This window comes from Pogona vitticeps, chromosome 3, assembly GCF_051106095.1.
Source record: "Pogona vitticeps strain Pit_001003342236 chromosome 3, PviZW2.1, whole genome shotgun sequence".
Classification (NCBI taxonomy): Eukaryota; Metazoa; Chordata; class Lepidosauria; order Squamata; family Agamidae; genus Pogona; species Pogona vitticeps.
In genome coordinates this window covers 93,917,834-93,939,526 of record NC_135785.1, presented here as the reverse complement: position 1 = coordinate 93,939,526, position 21,693 = coordinate 93,917,834, and the positions used below count along the sequence as shown (strand labels likewise).

The 21,693-nt window shown below is 43.8% G+C and overlaps 1 protein-coding gene across 1 annotated transcript; it reads left to right on the top strand.

Annotated features, from left to right (window-relative positions):
* Positions 1-1,050: 1,050 nt before the first annotated feature.
* KIFBP (kinesin family binding protein) lies at positions 1,051-21,436 on the top strand. Its single transcript, XM_020807958.3, has 7 exons — positions 1,051-1,526; positions 3,548-3,646; positions 8,526-8,605; positions 8,689-8,872; positions 11,227-11,311; positions 12,177-12,286; positions 20,018-21,436. The coding sequence occupies exons 1-7, from the start codon at positions 1,131-1,133 to the stop codon at positions 20,894-20,896; spliced, it is 1,833 nt and encodes a 610-aa protein (XP_020663617.2). The 5' UTR covers positions 1,051-1,130; the 3' UTR covers positions 20,897-21,436.
* Positions 21,437-21,693: the final 257 nt, after the last annotated feature.

Below are 21,693 nucleotides of genomic sequence, written 5' to 3'. Positions count from 1 at the left end.
TTTGTGGAAAATTGCTTCTGGGAAGCATTCCAAGGCCTTGAAGTACAGTATGGAAAAAGAACATTCAGCAATCAGGATTCCCATTCCACTGCCTCTAATTCAGACAATGAGTTGTCAGGAAACTTCATATACAGGTTACCTCCCCAGAATAGAAAGTGGGAGATGTCAGTCTTCCGATCTAATGCTAAGAATGGCAAAGTCCCATTAGTTAGAGGTTCAATGCCCCCTCACCCAAATTTGATCCTCTTTATGATTAGATAAACAAGGATGCTGCCACTCCTGTCTACATCATGTAGACAACACGCCTTTGCTTGATGTGGTCAAGGAAGAAACTGTCTACTTCATAATCCACCTTTAAACACTTGGAAAATCTATTTCTTCTTAAGCAACTACAACCAAATCCAGTCTATGGAGCCTTTGCATACTAAGATAACGTGCCCTGCAGTGTGTGTGTGTGGGGGGGTGTTGGCACATTTGGAGAGGACCTCAGACTGGAAACTACCCCATATTTTTTGTGGTTGGGGATGGAAAATAGTGTTTTTAACTGTTAGCCGCCCAGAGTAGTTCTTCGGTACTGTTTCCTATTGTGTTTTACAAAGGTTTTTAAAAAAGGTTGAGAATGGCTGGTCTAAATAAAGGTACTGTATCGCCTCTTACATTCGTGGGAAGGATTTTAAAGCTCCTTCATGTATAGTGGACCTCCATCTTGATAATAAGCTTTTAAAGAGGCATCTTCACAAGTTTTCACGGGACGCGACAACGGCGTCTCGCGCGATTCCTTGGCCTTTTGAGGCCAAGTCCTCCAAAGACTCAAGAGTTCCAGTTCCTATCGTCCTTGCCAACGGCAAGGAATGATGGGAGCTGTAGTCCCAACAGCATTCCTGAGACACATCCTCTCCTCGCCCTGCCTCTTCGTTCTGTATTGCAGTTTCCTTCCATCCTGTTGCCGCTTCTCGTTCCCTTCGTCGTGACTCCATTTTAACTGTGGGAAAAGAAGCCCCGGGCGCCGACGCGAGGCTGGCAGGAGGTGGGGAAGGATGGCTCCGCGCGTCTCCTCGGCCCGCGCCTGCGCAGTACTTTAAGGGCGTCCCGAAGGCGGGCGCCGACCGGGTCCGCTGGCCGGAGAGAAGATGGCGACCCCGGCCGAGTGGGCTTCGCTGTGCGAGAAGTTTCGCAGCGCCGTCAACCTCTCTTACGTGGAGGCCAAGAAGGACCCCGAGACGGAGCCCTATCGCTCCAAGTACATTGCCCGGGAGCTGCTCGAAGGCATCAAACAGCTTCTGGGCTCCGAGGAGGCCGGCGAGGCCGAGGAAACCCCGGGCTCCGAGGAAGGCGGCGGCGAGCAGGGCGACGCCCGAGAGCGGCAGCGCGCCGTCCAGCTGGCCGTGGTCGAGTACGAGCTGGGGGTGAACCACACCGACACCCAGGAGCGCTCCGCCGGCGAGGAGCACCTGCTGAAGTGCCTCCGGCTGCTGGAGCGTCACCGGCTCTCCCGAGAGGCCGTCTCCCTCTACATCCAGGCCCAGGTGCGGAAAGGCCTTTCTCGGCCGGAAAGCCTCCCCCTCCCGGAGGGCTAGGGAAGCTCTTTCGGAAGACTTGGGGAGGGGGCGGCCTTCCTGGTCCCCAGCGGAGGTGTGTGTGTAGAGAGAGGGGGGGGCGGTGGTGGTAAGAGCTGTAGCCCATACCACACACACACACACACACACACACACACACACACACACACACACACACACACACACACACACACACACACACACACACGTGTCCCGTGCTCACACACACACACACACACACACACACACACACACACACGTGTCCCGTGCTCACACACACACACACACACACACACACACACACACACACACACACACACACACACGTGTCCCGTGCTCAGACCGAAGCCGTCCGTTGATCTCGGTGCCTGTCCTCTCTGTAGGGGTGGCGGGAGTTCGCAAGCCTCCGGAGGGCAAGAGGGGAAGGGTGCCTCGCTTTGAGGAAAGAGACAAACAAGTGGGCGCTAGCTTGGCTGCGTGACAAACTGCATGCTGTGGTTAAGGCTTCCTGCCCGTTGAAAGGTTTTTTGTGGGATTTTGGGCCCTGAAAGGGTTTAGGGAAAGATAATATTGTGGGTAGCGCAGCAGTTGGTTACTTTACTGCCCTGTTATTTATTTTTTTCCCAGGAAGGTCATAAAACAGACTAATCGAAGTCTGTCGAAACAGACCTGCCCATGGAACAATGAAAACAAGCTTATTCTGTCGGCAAGCTAGTTGAAATCCTAATATTTATGTGAAGGCCTAGGCCAGTGGAAGCAAACCTTTTTTGGCTCGAGTGCCCAAAATGAGGCGGTGGGGAAGAAACCAGTGGCTGCCATGAGGACCAGAACAGGAAGTGGCAGTTCAGGGGGTATCATGGGGACGGACAGGAAGTTAAAGGGGGAATCATGGGGACAGATAGGAAATTAAAGGGGGAATAATGGGGATGGACAGGAAGTTAAAGGGCCCAGAACAGGAAGAGAAAGGGGGAATCCCAGCTGCAGCCATTTCAAAAGGTTTGCCGCATGCTAGAGGAAAGGGTTTCACGTGCCAGCTGTGGCACACGTGCCATAGGTTCGCCATCACTGGACTAGGCCCTCCATGGGCAAGGGGATGTGGTGTTGGTTGTCACTGCAGGAGAACAGTGGCTGCATTTAAATGGAAGGTGATTAGTTGAGCTTCTGGTTTGCGAACAATCTGTGGAACAATTGTTTATAAGACAGTGATGTTTTGAACAGGAGAACTGGCAAATAATATGTTCATATGCTTTCAGGTTTGATGAATGTGCAGTGGAAGCTGTGCAGTGCAGCAATTGCTTAAGCAGTTTGTGGATATTCCCCAGCCCCATATGGTTCCTCTTCACAGACTTTGATGGTGTGACATCAGGCTAGGCAACAGAGCAGTACAGCCCTGTTAATTTGCTCCTGAGGTTATTGGTCTGCAAAATATTTTCTTTGCTTGCTCTCCTTAAGAGTAAAAAGCAGATAGGCATGACATTTTGTTCGCCTCTTGCCATTTTGCTTAGTCTCTGTGCGGAGTGTGCCATCAGTGGTTTTGCCCCCTATACATTTAGCACAGTGTGGTGCATTGGATAGAAGGATAGATTAGGATTCTAGAGAACAGGGTTGATATCCCTACTTGACCATGGAAACTTACTGGGGGAATGGAAATAGTAAAACAACTCCTTAAATATCTCATTTACCTTGATAGCCCTTAGAGTCGCTATAAGTCTGTTCTGACTTGATAGCACAGAACACACAAACATCTAGCACAGACTGATGACAACAGGACAGGAACATCAACACTGTCCCTCTGGCACTTTCCCTCCATGTTTTTATTCTGGATGTGCTGCTTATGTGCTCTACAAGCAGATGGCTGGCATTCTTCTTGTGCACTTCTTGTATTACATATTTCAGAGCTCTTCTCTGAAAGTCACTTCAGTGAGTGTGGATTTCGTCATTTTTTTGTGATAGCTTTAAAACTAACAATTTCATCTGCTCTTATTTTATAGAATAATCTAGGCATCCTGTGGTCAGAAAGAGATGACATTGAAACAGCACAAACTTACCTGGAATCTGCAGAGGCTTTATATAATCAGTACATGAAAGAGGTAATGTGGAGAGTGAATTTGCTCTGTGTTTCTGCAAGTATGTCTTGGACGCCGCCGTAGTCAAAACTGCAAATATTTCCAAGCATGAAATAATAGACATATTTTCTGGGCACATTGTTTTGGGGCTTTGAAGTTAATGTTTTCTTATAGTCTTTTCAATGGATTGTCAATAAAAAAACTTTTAAAAAGAGAAGTTAATATCTTTGTTTTGCACTGTGAAAATAGGAGCCATTCTTTAGAAAATGAGTTGTCAGAAGTTTTGAATGTCTTTCTTTTGGATGCCATATGTTCAGAAATTGCTGATAATTAATGCTAACTAGAAAGTCAGTAAGGCCTTTGACAAAGTTCCCCATGATATTCTTGCAAGGAAGCTAGTAAAATCTGGGCTAGACAGTGCTACTGTTCAGTGGATTTGTAATTGGTTGACTGACCGAACCCAAAGGGTGCCCACCAGTGGCTTCTCTTCATCCTGGAGAGAGGTAACTAATGGGGTGCCTCCGGGTCCTGTTCTGGCCCCTCTGCTAGTCAACATCTTTATCAATGATTTGGATGAAAGAATAGAGAGTATGCTGATTAAATTTGCAGATGATATCAAATTGGGAGGGGTTGCTAATTTTCCAGGGGACAGGATTAAAATTCTAAATGACCTTGACAGATTAGAGTCCTGGGCCAAAACTAACAAAATGAATTTGAATAGGGAGAAATGTAAGGTCCTACACCTAGGCAGAAAAAATGAACTACACAGATATAGGATGGAAGACACCTGGCTAGACAACAGTACCTGTGAAAGGGCTCTAGGAGTCTTTGTAGACCACAAACTGAACATGAGTAAGCAGTGTGATGCAGCTGCCAAGAAAGCCAATGAAATTCTTGGTTGCATCAATCGGAGTACTGTATAGTGTCTAGATCAAGGGAAGTGAACGTACCACCCTATTCTGCTTTGGTCAGACCTCACCTGGAGTATTGTGTTCAGTTCTGGGCACCTCAATTCAAGAAGGATGTTGACAACCTGGAACGTATCCAGAGGAGGGCGACCAAAATGGTCAAAGGTCTGGAACCCATGTCCTATGAGGAGCAGGTTAGGGAGCTGGGAATGTTTAGCCTTACAAAAAGAAGATTAAGAGGGGACATGATAGCCATGTCTAAATAATTGATGCCATGTTGAGGAAGGGACAGGTTTGTTTTCCATGCGTCCAGACAAGGAGTAATGGCTTCAAACTACAGGAAAAGAGATTCTACCTGAATCTCAGGGAGAACTTCCTGACAGGCAGAGCTGGTCAGCAGTGGAATATGCTGCCTCAGAGTGTGGTGGAGTCTCTTTCTATGGAGGTTTTTAAACAGAGGCTGGATGGCCATCTGTCGGGAGTGCTTTGATGGAGTTCCTGCATGACAGGTGGTTGGATTCGATGGCCCCTGTGGTCTCTTCCAACTCTGTGATTCTATGATTCTAGAATTATTTTTGAACAACTTTAAAGATGTCTAGTGTTTAAGCAAAGTATGCAGTGCAAGTAGTTAATTATAATATTTGTATCAGAATAAAATGTAAGTGTACTTAGTAAATGCATAAAACTCCTATGAAGCAATTCTGTGACACTTTAGTTGTCACATAATACTTGCAGTGAAATACTTTTTAAAACCTTTGTTTTCATGGTTTTATGGCTGTGATGCTGCATTAGTTTTTAAAAAATACTTTCTATCAAGAGGGCTTATAATAAGCTAAACTCTTTATGCATAACAAGCAACCTTGTAAGTTGTTGACTCTGTGGTGCCATAACATTAGCACAATGGGGCCTTTGTCAAATCCTCTAAAGCACTGTTTGTACACAGAATTGCCTCAGGACACTTTTAAATCCACTGACATGTCCATTTTGAAAACACTGGAATGCTGTACTTTGGCAAATCCAGAAATGTGATGCTGAAAATATTTAAACTGCTGCATGCGAATGATGGCCTGGTTTTATTTAACAGAATTTTCCTTAGAATAATGTTGGTCTAAGAGAGAGCCTTGGAGAATCAGGCTAACCCATCTCTAGGATAAAATATCCTACCTCTAGAAATGCGTGCAGTCCTGTTTGGCCATATCTGATTCAAATCCAGCTCCCCTAGTTCCTCAAGGTTAAAGTTTCTAAAACATTAGATTGAAATACTTCTTAATACTCTTAATATATATATTTAAAATATCTTAACATGCCCCTTATTCTAACTTATTTCTGGATTCCATAGAATACATACAATGGCTAAAATCCTGTTTCCATAAGTTACAATTTATGAGGCTGGTGATGTCATCAACCACAGTGATTTTTCAGAAATTAAACATTGCCAGTTTCTCCCCTGAAGGTTCTAAGGCTCTTGCGGAGTCATTTTCATCATTGGGAAGGATTGGGGGCCATAGGGTAGGAGAGGGGAGTCTTTAATTACTGAAAATTGCTGCCACTGATCAGTTTGCTTCTCAATGTTGAAAGTGCATCCTCAGAAACTTCAGGGGAACTATTGGAAATGTTTAATTTAAAAAAATGGCTATAGCTGATAATGTCATTAGCATATGGTGTAGTTTACACAGGATTATTTCAGCCATAACATAACACATCAATTTTCGTAGTGTAGTAAGAAACAAGCAGAAATAAATAACCAAGGAGAATGGAAGTAATGAAGCTTAAGATGTATAAAAGTGTCTTCACCTGGTGTTAAAAAGTTTATAGTGTCAATGCCAGTTATACTACTACAGGAAGCATATTCCAAATTCAAGAGGTCACTGTGGATGTTGAGATGTCACACCTCCCTTATGCAAACATAATGGACCTTGCCAGCTGATGATATTTGGAAAATTTTCTCACCCGAAGATCTGAATGTGTGGGCAGGATACTATGTGTGGAGGATTGGAGTTCTTGAAAAGCTGAATAAACTCAGAGGTTCTTGCAGAAGTATTAACTGACAGATTCAAATTGGGAAGATTACCACAGGGTAGCCCATCCCATCATTAATTAACATGTTATATTATTTTTATTTCCTTTTTTTAATGCTCATAGAATATGAAAATTTGATACAAATCAAATGACAGCTTGATAGATTTATTATAGGAATCTGTATACTTCATGCTTTTGAATTATTTATTTATTTATTTGATTTATACCCCGCCCATCTGGTCTAAAAGACCACTCTAGGCGGCTTATTCAATTATTCAAGAGATGTTTGAACTGATGAGTGTACAGTGGGGTCTCGACTTACGAACGACCCGACTTGCGAACAATTCGAGTTACGAACCTGCCCTATAGGGAAAGTAAGGACTCCACATGCGAACTTCCCTTGAGTTAGGAACAGGGAAAAAAGTCCCCCCTCCCTCCCCTTAGAGGCTTCTGGAGGGGGGAAAAGGGTCAGAAACTTAAAAATAAATACTGTACTGTTAAATAAAGTCACTTACCAGGCCTTGGTAGCCCCCAAACCACAGGAAAAAGAGCAGGAAAGAGCTAAAAGCCGACACCCAGAAAGAGCCTGGCAGCCATTTTGTGGTTTTCCCCGCTCCTCTCCCCGCCTAACAGCTGATCGGCTGGCTCTGAGCAGGCTTCCGGAGGCTTGCTCAGCACCTAAAAAGCCTGCCTGAGTGCCTTTGTGCTGAAAAAATCAGTACAATATGCTTTAAAACATTATTTAAAATTGGCTTCGTTTTTTTAAAAAAAGAGTTCTAAAGTGCTGCCTTTAGTGTTCCCTGCCTTCCCTGAACCTAAGGGGAAAAAAGAAAGAAAATATCCCCCTCTAGTGGCAGAAGGCAGAATAGCAGCTTCCCATTAGTTTCTATGGTCAGAAAAGAGCAGATACGGATTAAATGGTTTTCAATGCATTCCTATGGGAAATGCAGATTCGACTTAAGAACTTTTCGACTTGAGAACCACCTTCCAATACGGATTAAGTTGAGACCCCACTGTATCTTGATGTTTACTGATATTGAAAATGTTGCTCATAAATGGAGTATTTTTGTTGATTGATCCTGCTTACCTTTGTATGACATGCTGAATATATAAGCCAAAGTCCTGATGCTTAGCATTGTTAATTGTGCTAGACTAGGCCCAATAAATCAGTCGGGGTTTGGTGAGTCAACACCTGTGTAATTTATGTTGATTCCAATAGTACTGCTCTAACTGCTACTTGCTTTAGCATAATAAGTCATAGTTAATGTCTATTTGAATTAGTGTAATTTATGGTAATAGCTCACTTAATTCCCATTGATTTGATGGGCCTACTCTAGTGCAGTTTACTATGCTAAGCAACAGGATATTGACCAGTGGATCTGTCTAGCTACAACTGGTCCTGCCCTTATTGTCAAATAATGCATGAGTCTTTATTTCTCTCATACTACTGTTGCTGAAATAGTATTTAATTTATCACCCTCTCACTGTTATAGTTATAACTATAGTTAATTTATCACCCTCTCACCAAGTTATAGTTCTGCTAATTCCAACATAAATGTTTGGATGAAATTTTTTCAAGAATATAGGCCTAAGGGTACCTAAGAACTGATTCTGTTATACAGTAGGGAAAGATGCTGGAGATATTGAGAAAAGACACGAGAGCCAGCTAAATTGGACATGTGACACTTGGATGTTTTGTGCAATAAGAACATTTTAGGACTTTTAAGGTGCTTCTTTGTATCTGGGGTGGGGAACAAATAGCTTACCAGATGTTTTTGGTTACACCTCTCATCACGTCAATCATTGGCAATGTTCTGTGGAGCTAATGGGAGACGAAGTCTAACCTTGTATGGAGGAGCACAAATTCCCCACCCCTGCTTTTAGCCTTACAGTCTGCGCAGTGTCAGAGTGCTGCCAAAAGAGAGAGTACAAATAATAGGGTATGCATTATCTCCAACCTACCTTATATTTTGCAGAATGGGAACCCTCCACTTGATTCCAGTGAACACTTTATGGCTGAAGAAGAGAGACTTACTGACCAAGAAAGATCAAAAAGGTGTGTGTTGTCTAAAGCAGAAATTTGAGAGCAATGGAGGAAGATCTGCCATAAAATTAAATCTAACCCCCCTGTTTCCCCAGATTTGAGAAAGTCTTTACTCATACGCTATATTATTTGGCCCAAGTCTACCAGCATCTGGAAATGATTGAGAAGGCTGCACAGTATTGCCATACCACACTCAAACGGCAGCTTGAGTATAGTGGCTACCATCCAGTAGAATGGGCTCTCAATGCAGCTACTTTGTCTCAATATTATCTCACAAAGGTAATCGTTTCAGTGTTCTCTTCTATGTTTCTTAATTTGTAGACGGTCCAGTAGTCTTGCTGTTCCAGCAGCTTAAAAATATTATACAAAACCTGTGGTGTAACATTACTGTTGTGTTGAATCAGCCAGGGATCTGGAACTTGCATCTCTGTAAATGTAGATGAAATTCTACTTCCATCATCCCTCATGATTTGGCAGGCTAACTGGGTTTGTTTGGAACTGGAATCCAAGAACATCTGGAGGGTCATAGGCTTTCCTGCCCTGTTCTAGAATAGGTTGCTTAAACTTGGGCCCCACTGAAAACAGCTAAACTTAGGTTCAAATTCCATTGTCTGGTTCATTATCAAATAGCTTGGCTCTAAACTTTGCCTTCCCCGAATGGAAGGGCTGACCATATACAGCTATTGATGTAATGAAGCATTTCTACTGCTGGAGTGGATGCTTTTTTGGGGGTGGGGGAAGAACACAACCAAAGAAAAAACAACCTCCTGCTGTGCTTAAAATATGCTCCAAAATGTTGGCAGATCTTCTGGAACAGCAGATCTTCTGGAAGTGGTTAATGGAGAGGATGGGAGAAGTTGGTGATCACTCAGACTCTAGGTTCAAGCTATTTTCAGTTTCTAAAGGAGAGTTGCTTACCATGATTATCAGTCTACCAGGTCTTTGCATGTAAGCAGGTGGGTTTTAAGAATAAGTGCTCAGTGTGAAAGTGATCTCAGTGTAGAGACTTTCAGTATCTTATGCTTGGAATAATATATCCTTGGTTTTACCAGCTAAAATGTTTGGCCAGTATAGTGAGAGGAATTTGAGGCATATGTAGTGATCCATTGTACTTCTTAGCTAAGTATTTGGTGAATGCAAACAAATTCATATACCTAGCCTTCCTCCACTTGCACACAACTGATTCACTACAGGTGATCATGAACTACAGGTGAAATAGCAACCACTGTTCCTGAGACAGCTTTATAGTGTAAATGAAAACTAGCTGCTTTTCAAAATGATTTTTCTAAATTTTTCATTTTAAGATCTCTATAGTTTGAGAGCGTACACAATTTTTAGTTATCAGCTCTGACTTGCTCTATCTTTGCTATAGAAGTAGCATTATTTTGTGGTATATTAACACAGTTTGGATTAATAACCCTATGTATAAATGACATAGAGGAAATATTTGCATTCTGAAATCTCTGAAGTGCTGCAGAAGTTAATGAAGTATTTCCGTCTTCATAACGAGGGACAATTTAGCATTGGTTTTGTTCCACATGGTCCTTTGGAGTATTCATTACCAGACTACCAAGAGATCTCAGTGGTCAGAACATTTTAAAGCTGTATAATAGGAATGGATATGCAGTTACTTTTGTTATATCAGCAGGTCATCAAACAAGAGTCTAAAACTGTGGGCTGAGAAAGCACTGCCTTAGAAAGAGTCCTTAAATTTCAGGAAATAAGCTTATTGCAGCCTTCCATCAAAAGGAACATCCCCAATTTTCAGTCCTGCGCATTCACTTAGGAGTGAGATCTGTTAGCAGACAAAGGGATTTGAATTAATGTCAATATAGAATTACACTGTGAGCAGTAATGACACTAACAGTGTTTAGGGAAAAAAAGAGCAAGTGTCAGATTTCAACTGAAGAGCATGGGAACAATTTAGCTATGATGGTTGAATTTTCATCGGGGAACATCTATGTTTGTTTTTTTGTTTGTTGTTAGTTTATGTCTCTGGATCCTTCCGTAACCATGCATCCCAGTATCCAATTTCAAAATAATAATTTTTTATTATATTTAATTTGTATTCCACCTTTCTCCCAGTGCACAACCCAGGGTAGCTCACAATGTGAATTCAAACAGATACGACTAAACATTCAGTTATATATATTTAAAACAATAGCTCACAAACAGCAAAGTTACCATGTTAAGAACAATCACGAAATTAAAATAATTTAATACCAATTTAAGCACAAGAGAGCGAGAGAAATGCAACACTGACTACTAAAAGATCCTCCCACAATAGCTTGTTTAAATAAAAGGGAGAAGGAGAAAGGGGTGGTGGTGGTCGTTTTCTCTCAGAAAGGAGTCCCATAGCCCTGGAGCAGCCCCCAAGAAGGCCCTGTCTCCTGTCGTCACCAAGCATGGCGATGTGGCTGGCAGGATGAGAGAGAGGCTTCTCTTAAGAATCTCAAGATTTAGGCAGTCTTAACATGGGAAGATACACAGTTCTACATGTCGTCTGAGCTTAAGCTCTGTAAGGTTTCATAGGTTGTAACCAGCATTTTCAATTGTGACCACTTTCTCATTGAGTGTGATCTATTAGGTAGTTATATGTCAGAAACAACTGTTACTGTGTGTTCTCCCCACAGCAATGTTTCATGGAATCCCGGCATTGTTTAGCTGCTGCCAATGTCATCTTTAGCCAAGCTGGACAGGTACCATCTGCAGAAGATAGTAAGTTATTCTATTCCATGCCGAACTGTTGTGACTTTGCATTCAGTGTGCCAGAGCCTTAGTTCTCTCTGTCAAGTTGGAATGTATGAAGGTTGGAATGAGCAAGTAAACATTTTTGCTTCCCGTGTGCCTCGTGCATCTGCTGTGAGCAGCCAGAACTTCAAGTGATAGCAGCAGCAGGCAGCCAACCAAGCTTCAGCCTGTGAGAGATTAATACCTGGCTGCTACAGCTGCTGTTTCCCTTGAAATTAGTATGGCCTGGTGGTCTAAGATACAGTAGTGGCTGAAACACCAGAGAGCTGAAGGGAAAACTTGCGTGTCGTTTTGGCAGCTGCTTAGTACACAGGGTGAAAATACTGCCAAGTAAATAAGGCTGTGCTCCTTCACTAAGCCTTTCAGGCTGTTGAGGCAGAATTGGGGTTAGATCATGATAACAAGGAAATAATTTGTATTATTATTTTGAATTTACTGACAAAGAATATGTATAGAGCTCTCAAATATATTTGCTTTTGTGGAACAGCTTGTAGTGGTGGTATCTTCATACTTTCCCCTTTCTTATTTCTCAAAATTGTTAATGTCAGCAACCTATTGTAACTGTTTTGTGAAAACTATTCCAAAGTATTCCTACATGTTATTTCTCTGAAATGGAAATTTGGATGTCTCCTTCCTTTGGGGAGGAAGAGTTTTGAAGATGTTTGATCCCTATTAATGATTTGAAAATTTCAGCATCAGCATTGTAACTAACTGTTACTTTCATTCTTTGCCACCTCCTCAGATGGTTAGGGCAGTTAGCCTTTTTTCTTGGGAACGCTTTTCAAAATTCAGCTGTGAATCCCACCTAAATGCTTGTATTATTTTAAAACAGACGAAATGGAACAAGATCAACAGGATCTTCGACAGAGGAAAGCTGAAATTGCAAGGTGTTGGGTCAAGTACTGCTTGAACTTGTTGCAGGGAACCCGAAAGATGCTCGAGGTAATTAATAAATTACAATAACCATTTTTTTGAGCTTGCTGTATTAAGTGTAAGCAGTCACGTAGCTGTTAATGGTGCTGAGAGTCCAGAGAAGATATGAGGAGTAAAAACACTCATCTTAAGGGTTGCAGTCCCTTGTGACTGGCCTTCTGGAGGTTTCATGGCAGTGGTGGCTGTGACAAACCCAGACCTACTGGGATATGTCACACAGTTACACTAAGCTGCCACCAACCATTCCCTATAAGAAGTCACACAGACCAGGGATGGATTTTTAAACAAATAAAGATTAAGGTTTATTTAAATACACACAGGGAAAAATAAACAATCAGGTGAATAAAATAAAGTAACGTGGCTTATTCTCACTCATACAAGCATACAGTTTGGTTCACCCAGAACCCTTAACTTGAAGCACAGACCCTGAACCTATCAGTTCTGGCTAACCAACAGACACCTGAACCTATCAGGTTGGTACTCTGACACACAGAAGTACCCTGTCTGACACACAGACTCCCACAACAGCTCCTTCTTCCCAGCTGCTGCTTCGTCACAACCCAGTGTCTCTCAGCATCTCTCAGTATGTCTCTCTCACCACACAGGCATCACATATATATACAGTACAGCCCCTCCTCCTGATGTCCCGCCTTCCACTCCCCATAGGATGGAACTTTCCCTCCAAACCCATGACAGACAGGTAACATCAGTGCTGTATGTAACACCTCCCCTCTTTATAAGTTGTTTTGTAGGGGGAAAGCTAACGTGCTTTTCACCAAAAAACAACCTGTATAAAATACACAACAACAGTTATACATACCATATTATACTCACTTATACTTACATTCTAAGTTAAACCATAGCAATTAGGCATTTAAACATTTACCATATACATTACATCAGTTTACCTTTATTCATACAAACCAAATTCAAAACCAGGTACATTTAACTTTTTGTCATCATTATATACACATAGTCCATGTTCTTTCGCCGTCTTCAATCTTCAGGTCTTCTTGATAAGGCGTCAGCAACACAGTTCACTGACCCTCTGACCACCTTCACTTCAAAGTCATAGTCCTGTAGGTTTAAAGCCCACCTCATAAGTTTGCTATTGTGGGTTTTCATTGTCTTTAACCATTGCAATGGTGAATGGTCAGTACACAGAATAAAATGTCTTCCCCAGATGTAAGGCTTGGCCTTCTGGATCGCGTAGACTATGGCCAAACACTCCTTCTCCACGGTTGCCAAATGTCTCTCACCTTTTTGAAGCTTCCTACTCAGGTAGGATACTGGATGCTGGTCACCATTCTCATCCTCCTGGCACAGAACTGCTCCTACCCCGCTGTTAGACGCATCGGTGTAGATGATGAACTCCCGGTCGAAGTCTGGAGCACGCAGCACGGGATAGTTGATTAACGCCTCCTTCAACCTCTGGAACGCCGCCTCACAGTCGCTGGTCCACGGGATGCGGTCATCAGCCGTCTTCCTCGTCAGATCGGTCAGCGGAGCCGCAATCTCGCTAAACCTCGGGATGAACTTTCTGTAGTAGCCCACCAACCCAAGAAATGATTTGACTTTTTTCTTGGTGTTGGGTCTAGGCCAATCACGAACAGCTTCTATTTTGGCCTCCAGGGGTTTTATCACTCCTCCCCCTACCATGTGACCCAAGTATTTTATTTCTGGGCTACCCAGCTGACACTTGCTGGCCTTTACTGTTAGCCCTGCTGCACTTAACCTCTGCAGCACTAACTCCAGGTGTATCAGGTGATCTTCCCAGGTATTACTGAAGATCCCTATGTCGTCAATGTAGGCCACTGTAAAGTCACTGAGCCCTGCCAAGGTCTGGTCCATCAGCCTTTGGAATGTGGCTGGTGCATTTCTGAGACCAAAGCTCAGGACTCGAAACTCATAGAGACCAAAAGGGCTGCAAAAGGCAGTCTTTTCTTGATCCCTGGGATCAATTCTTAATTGCCAATATCCCTTTACCAGGTCCAATGATGAGATGAACCGACAACCCCCTATTGTTTCAATCAGGTTGTCTAGCCTGGGCATTGGGTAGGCATCAGGAGTGGTTACACGGTTTAATTTCCTGTAATCAACACAAAACCTAATGCTCCCATCAGGCTTGTCCACAAGGACTATCGGAGAGGACCAAGGACTAGAAGAGGGGACGATTATGTTCTCCCTAAGCATCTCGTCCAGCTCCTTCCGCACCTTGTCCCTATAGGGTCCCGTTACTCGGTATGGGGATACTGCCTGCGGGGGTGCATCCCCTGTGTGGATCCGATGCATCACTCCCTTCACTATCCCCGGCTTGTTGGAAAACACCTGTTGATATTTACTAAGCAGCATTTTTAGTTCTTGCTGCTGGTCTTGGGTGAGTGCAGGACTGATCTTTACCTCCTCTGGGTTGTATTTTACTTCCCCTCTACCCTCCCAGAAGGGTAATTCAGCTTCCTCACTCTCAGCTGCTTTTATCGCGAATAAAACCCTCTGTTCCCCTCTGTAGTAGGGTTTTAGGGCATTCACATGAACCACCCTCCTTGCTTGGTTCTCCTCCTGCTCTATTAGGTAGTTCAGGTCTGACATCTTGGAAATGACCCTATATGGTCCTGCCCATTTGAGCTGCAGTTTATTCTCTCTGCAGGGCCTAAGCCAAAGCACTTCCTCCCCTGGGTCAAAGTGCCTCTCTCTAGCTTTGTGGTCATACCATGTTTTCTGTCTGACCTTCTGAGCTTGCAGGTTTTCTGCTGCCAGCTCTAGATTTCGCTTTAGGTCATTCATCAAGGTGTCTATGTATGTTACAACGTCTTGTGGGTCATCCTGGGTGATCTGCTCCCAATCTTGCTTGATCAAATCAAGGGGCCCTTTCACCCCTAAGTGTGCAGCAAACATGTCAGAGTGACCCCTTTGTAAGATCATGGGGCGATACTTTTCAGGTACCACCAGCTGACTTCTGATCCCTTCTCCCCCTTTTGAGACATTCCTCAGGGTTTCTCTATATAAAACCCCCTTTTTCTCCAGAAATCTCACTGGGGTTTCAGGTGTTAGTTGGGCGTCAGTCACCTGTTCAAAACACTTTTGGAGAGTGGCGTCTGCCTTTTGCTCCTGTCCAAATCTGCTGTCTGTGGTTAAGGTTTCCACCACAGCTTCTGAACTCCCCTCTGCTTCCGTCTCTGGCTCATCATTACCCCCCTGAACTGTCCCCGTGGTGGCTTGTGAGCGTGTAATCACTAGCACCCGTTTCACATGTTCAGCCAGGTCATTTCCCACGAGCACGGCTGCTGGCAGAGTCGATGAAATCGCTAGCCGCCAAACTCCCCTCCAGCCTTGAAAGTTGACAGGTACCTCTGCTACTGGCAGAGAGATTACCTGCCCTTCAATCCCTGCCACCTTCATGCTCCCATTTGGGATTATAAACTCCCTAGGAATAATATCTGGATGGCACAGGGTTACCTGGGAACAAGTGTCCCGCAGCCCCCTATACTGACGGTCAAGTATTCCTACGTCCACCCCGGCTGTCTCAAACAACTGAGAATCTGTTTTCACCAGCAAGCAGCGCTTTACCTCTACAAGAGGACCATTTTCCTCAGCCTGATCAGCAGAGGTAGCTGTTCCAGACTGAGTAGCCATGGCAACAGGCTCCCTCAGTGACACTGAGCCTTGCTCTTTCTGGACACAGAACACAGCTTTTGGCTTGGTCCCACTAGAATTCTGAGGCACCATTCCTTTTAGCTGCTTTAATTTCTCACACTCTGAGATTAGATGACCCTTTCCCTGACAGAAATAGCATTTTCTGGTGTATTTTGATTCTCTCTCATCTTGTTTTGGTTTTCCCTCCAAAATCTGAGGTCTTAGTTTCATGTCTGAGGGCTTCCCTTCACCATGGGCCCCTCCCCCTTGCTGGCTTTTCCCTGGTCCCTGAGAGTACTTGCTGTAGGTTTCTTTGGGTTTACCTACAGATTTCCCCTCACCCAAGGGCTTTCTTATTTGGGAAATAAAATCTGCGATCTCAGCGGCTGCTGCCACAGATTTCGGTTTCCTTTCCCTCACCTGGAATTTCAATTCCCCATGCAGGACTGAATAGAACTGTTCCAGTGCTATCAAGTCTTTAAGCTGCTCATAGGTCTCTGTCCCTTCCTGCGATAGCCATTTCTCAAGCAGCCTCACCAATTGGGCCCCCACTTGGGTAAAAGTCTGCTCTGGTTTCTTGGTGAGGGACCTGAATCTTTGTCTCAGCTGCTCTGCATTTATCCCATGTCTGGCAAACACCAGTTTTTTAAACTCTGCAAAATCTTTCATCAGTTCCTCAGGCATCTCGGCATAAACCTCAGCCAGGCTACCACTGATTAAAGATCGCATGATGGTCATCTTCTCAGTTTCCCTCACTGAGAAGTCCACAAACGCTCTTTCCACTAAGGAAAAGAACACCTCAGGACAATCTCCCTTGTGGTACACAGGGAATTTCTTCAGGTCAGCTTTAGACAGTTGGCCTCCCTCAGAATCCCTATTATTATTATTGTTCTGGTTCATCAGTTCCAATCTCCTTAATTCAAACGCCATCCGTTCTTTTTCCAGAGCAATTTTCTCTCTCTCTAATCTTTCTTCTCTTTCCCTTTCCTCCATTTCAAATTGCCTCATCCTCAGTTCATGCTGTTGGACTATGAGTATTTTTCTAAGTTCTGGGTTCTGCTCTCCTGTGCTGTCACCCTGCACTGAGCCAAATTCATCCTCAGAACCTTGGTCAATCTGGGGGTCTTTCACTTCACTCATGTCTGCTATCTGGCTTCGAGTCAAGGGCATAATCCCCCCTCAGAACAGGCTGCTTTAAAAAGTCAAGCCTCGAAATAAAACGACCACTTTTTTCCTGCTTGCCTCAGAACCAGCTTTCCTATAGAGATTGCTGCTGTTCTTCAGCACTAAACTTGCAACAGTATCGAGTCAGAGCCTACCCCCCTCTGCTGGGCCTCTCAGCTGGCAAGCTAGCTCGCTGTTGCTACGCAGTTTTGCCTCAGCTTTTTCCCGCCAAAACTAGGCTGCCTCAGAGCACCTTAATCTAAGTCTCCCCAGTTGGCACGTTCTTCTACTAGCGCACCTCCCCGTGAGGTACACCTAGAAGATTACCTACGCGCCTCAGACTGTCCCTGACTAGACCCCCCTTGCTCTGGGCACACTTGCCAAGGCTTTGCTGGACCGCTGGACAACTGGACCAGTCGTATCCCACACGCTGGACACCAATCAATGTGACAAACCCAGACCTACTGGGATATGTCACACAGTTACACTAAGCTGCCACCAACCATTCCCTATAAGAAGTCACACAGACCAGGGATGGATTTTTAAACAAATAAAGATTAAGGTTTATTTAAATACACACAGGGAAAAATAAACAATCAGGTGAATAAAATAAAGTAACGTGGCTTATTCTCACTCATACAAGCATACAGTTTGGTTCACCCAGAACCCTTAACTTGAAGCACAGACCCTGAACCTATCAGTTCTGGCTAACCAACAGACACCTGAACCTATCAGGTTGGTACTCTGACACACAGAAGTACCCTGTCTGACACACAGACTCCCACAACAGCTCCTTCTTCCCAGCTGCTGCTTCGTCACAACCCAGTGTCTCTCAGCATCTCTCAGTATGTCTCTCTCACCACACAGGCATCACATATATATACAGTACAGCCCCTCCTCCTGATGTCCCGCCTTCCACTCCCCATAGGATGGAACTTTCCCTCCAAACCCATGACAGACAGGTAACATCAGTGCTGTATGTAACAGTGGCCATAACCAAAGCAGTATGCGGGTTGTAATTATTTTATAAATACACTATACACAAATCTGTTCAGATGTTGACATATTTATATGCCCTGCACATCCAGACTCTTTCTTTCTCCACCCCACACTGGAACTTGGGGAGATTGCTTTCCCCCACCCCCAGAGTACTTCATGAGGAGATGTGGTGGATTGAGAGAGTCTTGGAATTCTTAAGCTATTTGTTCAATAATAAGTCAAATAAAGTTAAAAAGAAAACTATCCCAGAATAACTGGTTGAAGAATTATTGCAAGATTTTTAATATATCTCCTCCACAATGCTTTAAGCTTAGTACAGTGGTGCCTCAATTTACGAACGTCCCAACTTATGACCCTTTCGAGTTATGACCAGCTCCGACCGCAACATTTTGCTTCTGCTTGCGACTGGAGCTTTGAGTTATGACTGGAAAAAAAAGGTGGTGGAAAAGGCAGGGAATTTAAATTACTAACCATTGGTCAGCAAAGAGGCTGCTTCTTTGTAGCTCTTTCGCCCCAACGGTTAGAGAGTGTGCGTCAGAGGAGGCTTCGGACTGCCTGGTGCAGCTTTCTGCTTCTGAGTAAGTGTATACAGGATTTTGCAGGGTGGGTTTGGGCTGAGGGAGATTTATGTTTCTGTGCTGTGTTTTTTTGGTGTGTTTTGTGTTGTTGCTTTTTCCAGCCCCAGCACGTTCTGATGGGGCTTGCTTGCTCTGTTTGTTTTTGTGTGGGGTTTTTTTTCCAGCCCCAGCATGTTCTGAGGGGGCTTGCTCTTTTTTTATGTGTGTTTTTTCCCCAGCCCCAGCGCGTTCTGAGGGGGCTTGCTCAGTTTTTGTGTGCGTGGGTTTTTTTCCAGCCCCAGTGGGTTCTGATGGGGCTTGCTCTGTTTGTTTTTGTGTGGGGTTTTTTTTTCCAGCCCCAGCACGTTCTGAGGGGGCTTGCTCTTTTTTTATGTGTGTGTTTTTTCCCCAGCCCCAGCACGTTCTGATGGGGCTTGCTCTGTTTGTTTTTGTGTGGGTTTTTTTCCCCAGCCCCAGCACATTCTGAGGGGACTTGCTCTGTTTTTGTGTGTGTGGGGGGTTTTCCAGCCCCAGTGCGTTCTGATGGGGCTTGCTCTGTTTGTTTTTTGTGGGGGTTTTTTTCCAGCCCCAGCACGTTCTGAGGGGGCTTGCTCTTTTTTTATGTGTGTGTGTTTTTCCCAGCCCCAGCACGTTCTGAGGGGACTTGCTCTGTTTTTGTGTGCGTGGGTTTTTTTCCCAGCCCCAGCGCGTTCCGATGGGGCTTGCTCAGTTTTTGTGTTTGTGTGGTTTTATATTCCCAGCCCCAGCGCATTCTGATGGGGCTTGCTCTGTTTGTGTGTGTGTGTGTGTGTGTGTGTGTGTGTGAGAGAGAGAGAGAGAGAGAGAGAGAGAGAGAGAGAGAGAGGGAGGTTTTTTCCCCAGCGCATTCCGATGGGGCTTGCATTTTTTGTTCTGTTGTTTTTGGTGATCCCCCCTCCCCGGCTGCAACATGTTCTGATGGGGTTTGCAGTGGATTTTGTTTGTTTTGGGCGTCTGGAACGGATTAATCCCCTTCCAGTGCATTCCTATGGGAAATGGTGCTTCGACCTACGATTATTTCAAGTTACGACCATCTTCAGAAAAGGATTAAGTTCGTAAGTTGAGGCACCACTCTATGTGATTCTATTTAAACACCACCATACATGAAGTTAAGAATGCACAGAGATCATTGAGGAGCTTCCACTGTTAGAAAGTAAGGAATAAATACTGAAAAAAGAGTCTGAACAGTATATTTAAAAATAGAATGTTGAAATCAATGTTTTCTATAAAGAAAATAGCATGGGAGTAGCAGGTGGTTCCTGTAAAGATGAAAAGCTGATCAACTTCATGGTGCTTATCTTTGAACTACAATGGCAAAATATTTTACACTGGACTATTCTTGATTTAGGACAACATTGGTGAGTTGGATCCGGACAGGCAGGCGGAGCTTAAGGCCCAGCAGAAAAAAGAGGAGGATGAAAAAGAGAAGGGGCGAAAGAAGGCTGTTCTCTTTGGAACTAGTGACCTGTCTGACGCTATTTTGGCCATGGAAGAAAAAGTGAGCTGTGTGTTTCCATTAGACTTCAAAGAAGCCAGGGAAATTTTCTTAGTAGGGCAGAATTATGTCAATGAAGCGAAAGAGTTCTTCCAGGTAGATGGGTTTGTCACTGACCACATTGAAATTGTTCAGGACCATAGCGCTTTGTTCAAAGTTCTGGCTTTCTTTGAAGAAGACTATGAGAGGCGTTGCAAGATGCATAAGCGCAGGATTGATATGCTGGAGCCAATATGTGCAGAGTTAAACCCTCAGTTTTATCTGCTACTCAGTAGACAGCTTCAGTTTGAACTAGCAGAAACCTACTATGAAATGATGGATTTAAAAGTGGCAATTGGCAATAGATTAGAGGAGCTTGATTCCCACACAATTAAAAAAATCAATTCTCTTGCTCAAATGGCAATAAAATATTATGAACTCTTTTTAGATTCCCTGAGGAACCCTGATAAGGTGTTCCCTGAGGTGCTTGAGGAAGATGTTCTTCGCCCTGCAATGGTAGCCAAGTTTCACATTGCACGTCTTTATGGCAAGCTTATTACTTCAGATGGCAAGAAACAGTTGGAGAACATGCAGACTTCTTTGGAATATTACTCATTTCTCGTTGAGTACTGTGAAAAACACCCCGAAGCCGTTCAGGCCATTGAAACTGAGCTAGAACTCAGTAAAGAAATGTTTGGCCTTCTCCCAACAAGAATGGAACGGTTAAGAGCAAAGCTTTCTACCTTCACTTAAACTTTTTTTTCTCCTGTGAATTTGTGCAATATTAACATCACCTCTGTCCAAAGAGGCAGCTTCCCTTATGGCATTTACCTTGTAGTATTCTGACATCCTTTGTTGTGAGCTTCCACTGTGACACATGGCGCAGAACCTGGTCCAAACAGAACACTGTCAACTGTCGTAGTTCTCCCATACTCCAGTACTGAATGCACAGTGAATGGTCAGGTGGTGCTCCTGTCTTGCTTGCTCCTTATTGACATGCGAAGCTTCCTGCCTTATTTTTCTCTTTCCAGTATGTCATGCAGCTTCTGACTATAGTGCTGTTCTCCATCTGTTTCCTCCAGCAGGGAACATTTTGAGTAGCTTGTGTTTAAACTACAATCCATCTTCACAAAACAGGATTTAGGTACTATGGAATAGGTAGCACATTAGAGTTATCCTAATGTTAAGACATTTGTTAACAGATCACTAATTTAATGGTGTTGTATTTATTTTTGTATGTTTTCCTTTTTTATCCCCTGAAAGGGAATCAGTAAATAAACATGCCTGATGATATGTTCTCTTGGCATCATTTCTTTTGTGTGTGTTCTGACTTACTTGATATTGTAGACCTGTTCAACTTCCATGCTCAGTTTGCAGTTTGAGACCCCTCGCACCATTGGGCAGGGCTACATTTACTATAAAACTAAAAAAATTAAAATTATGAACCAATAGAGAAAATCTGAATTATGTGATCTGCAGAAATCATACACATTTAGCTTGATTGCATAATTCTAGTTGTGGGAAAGATCAGAAATGTACAGGCAGGGGGC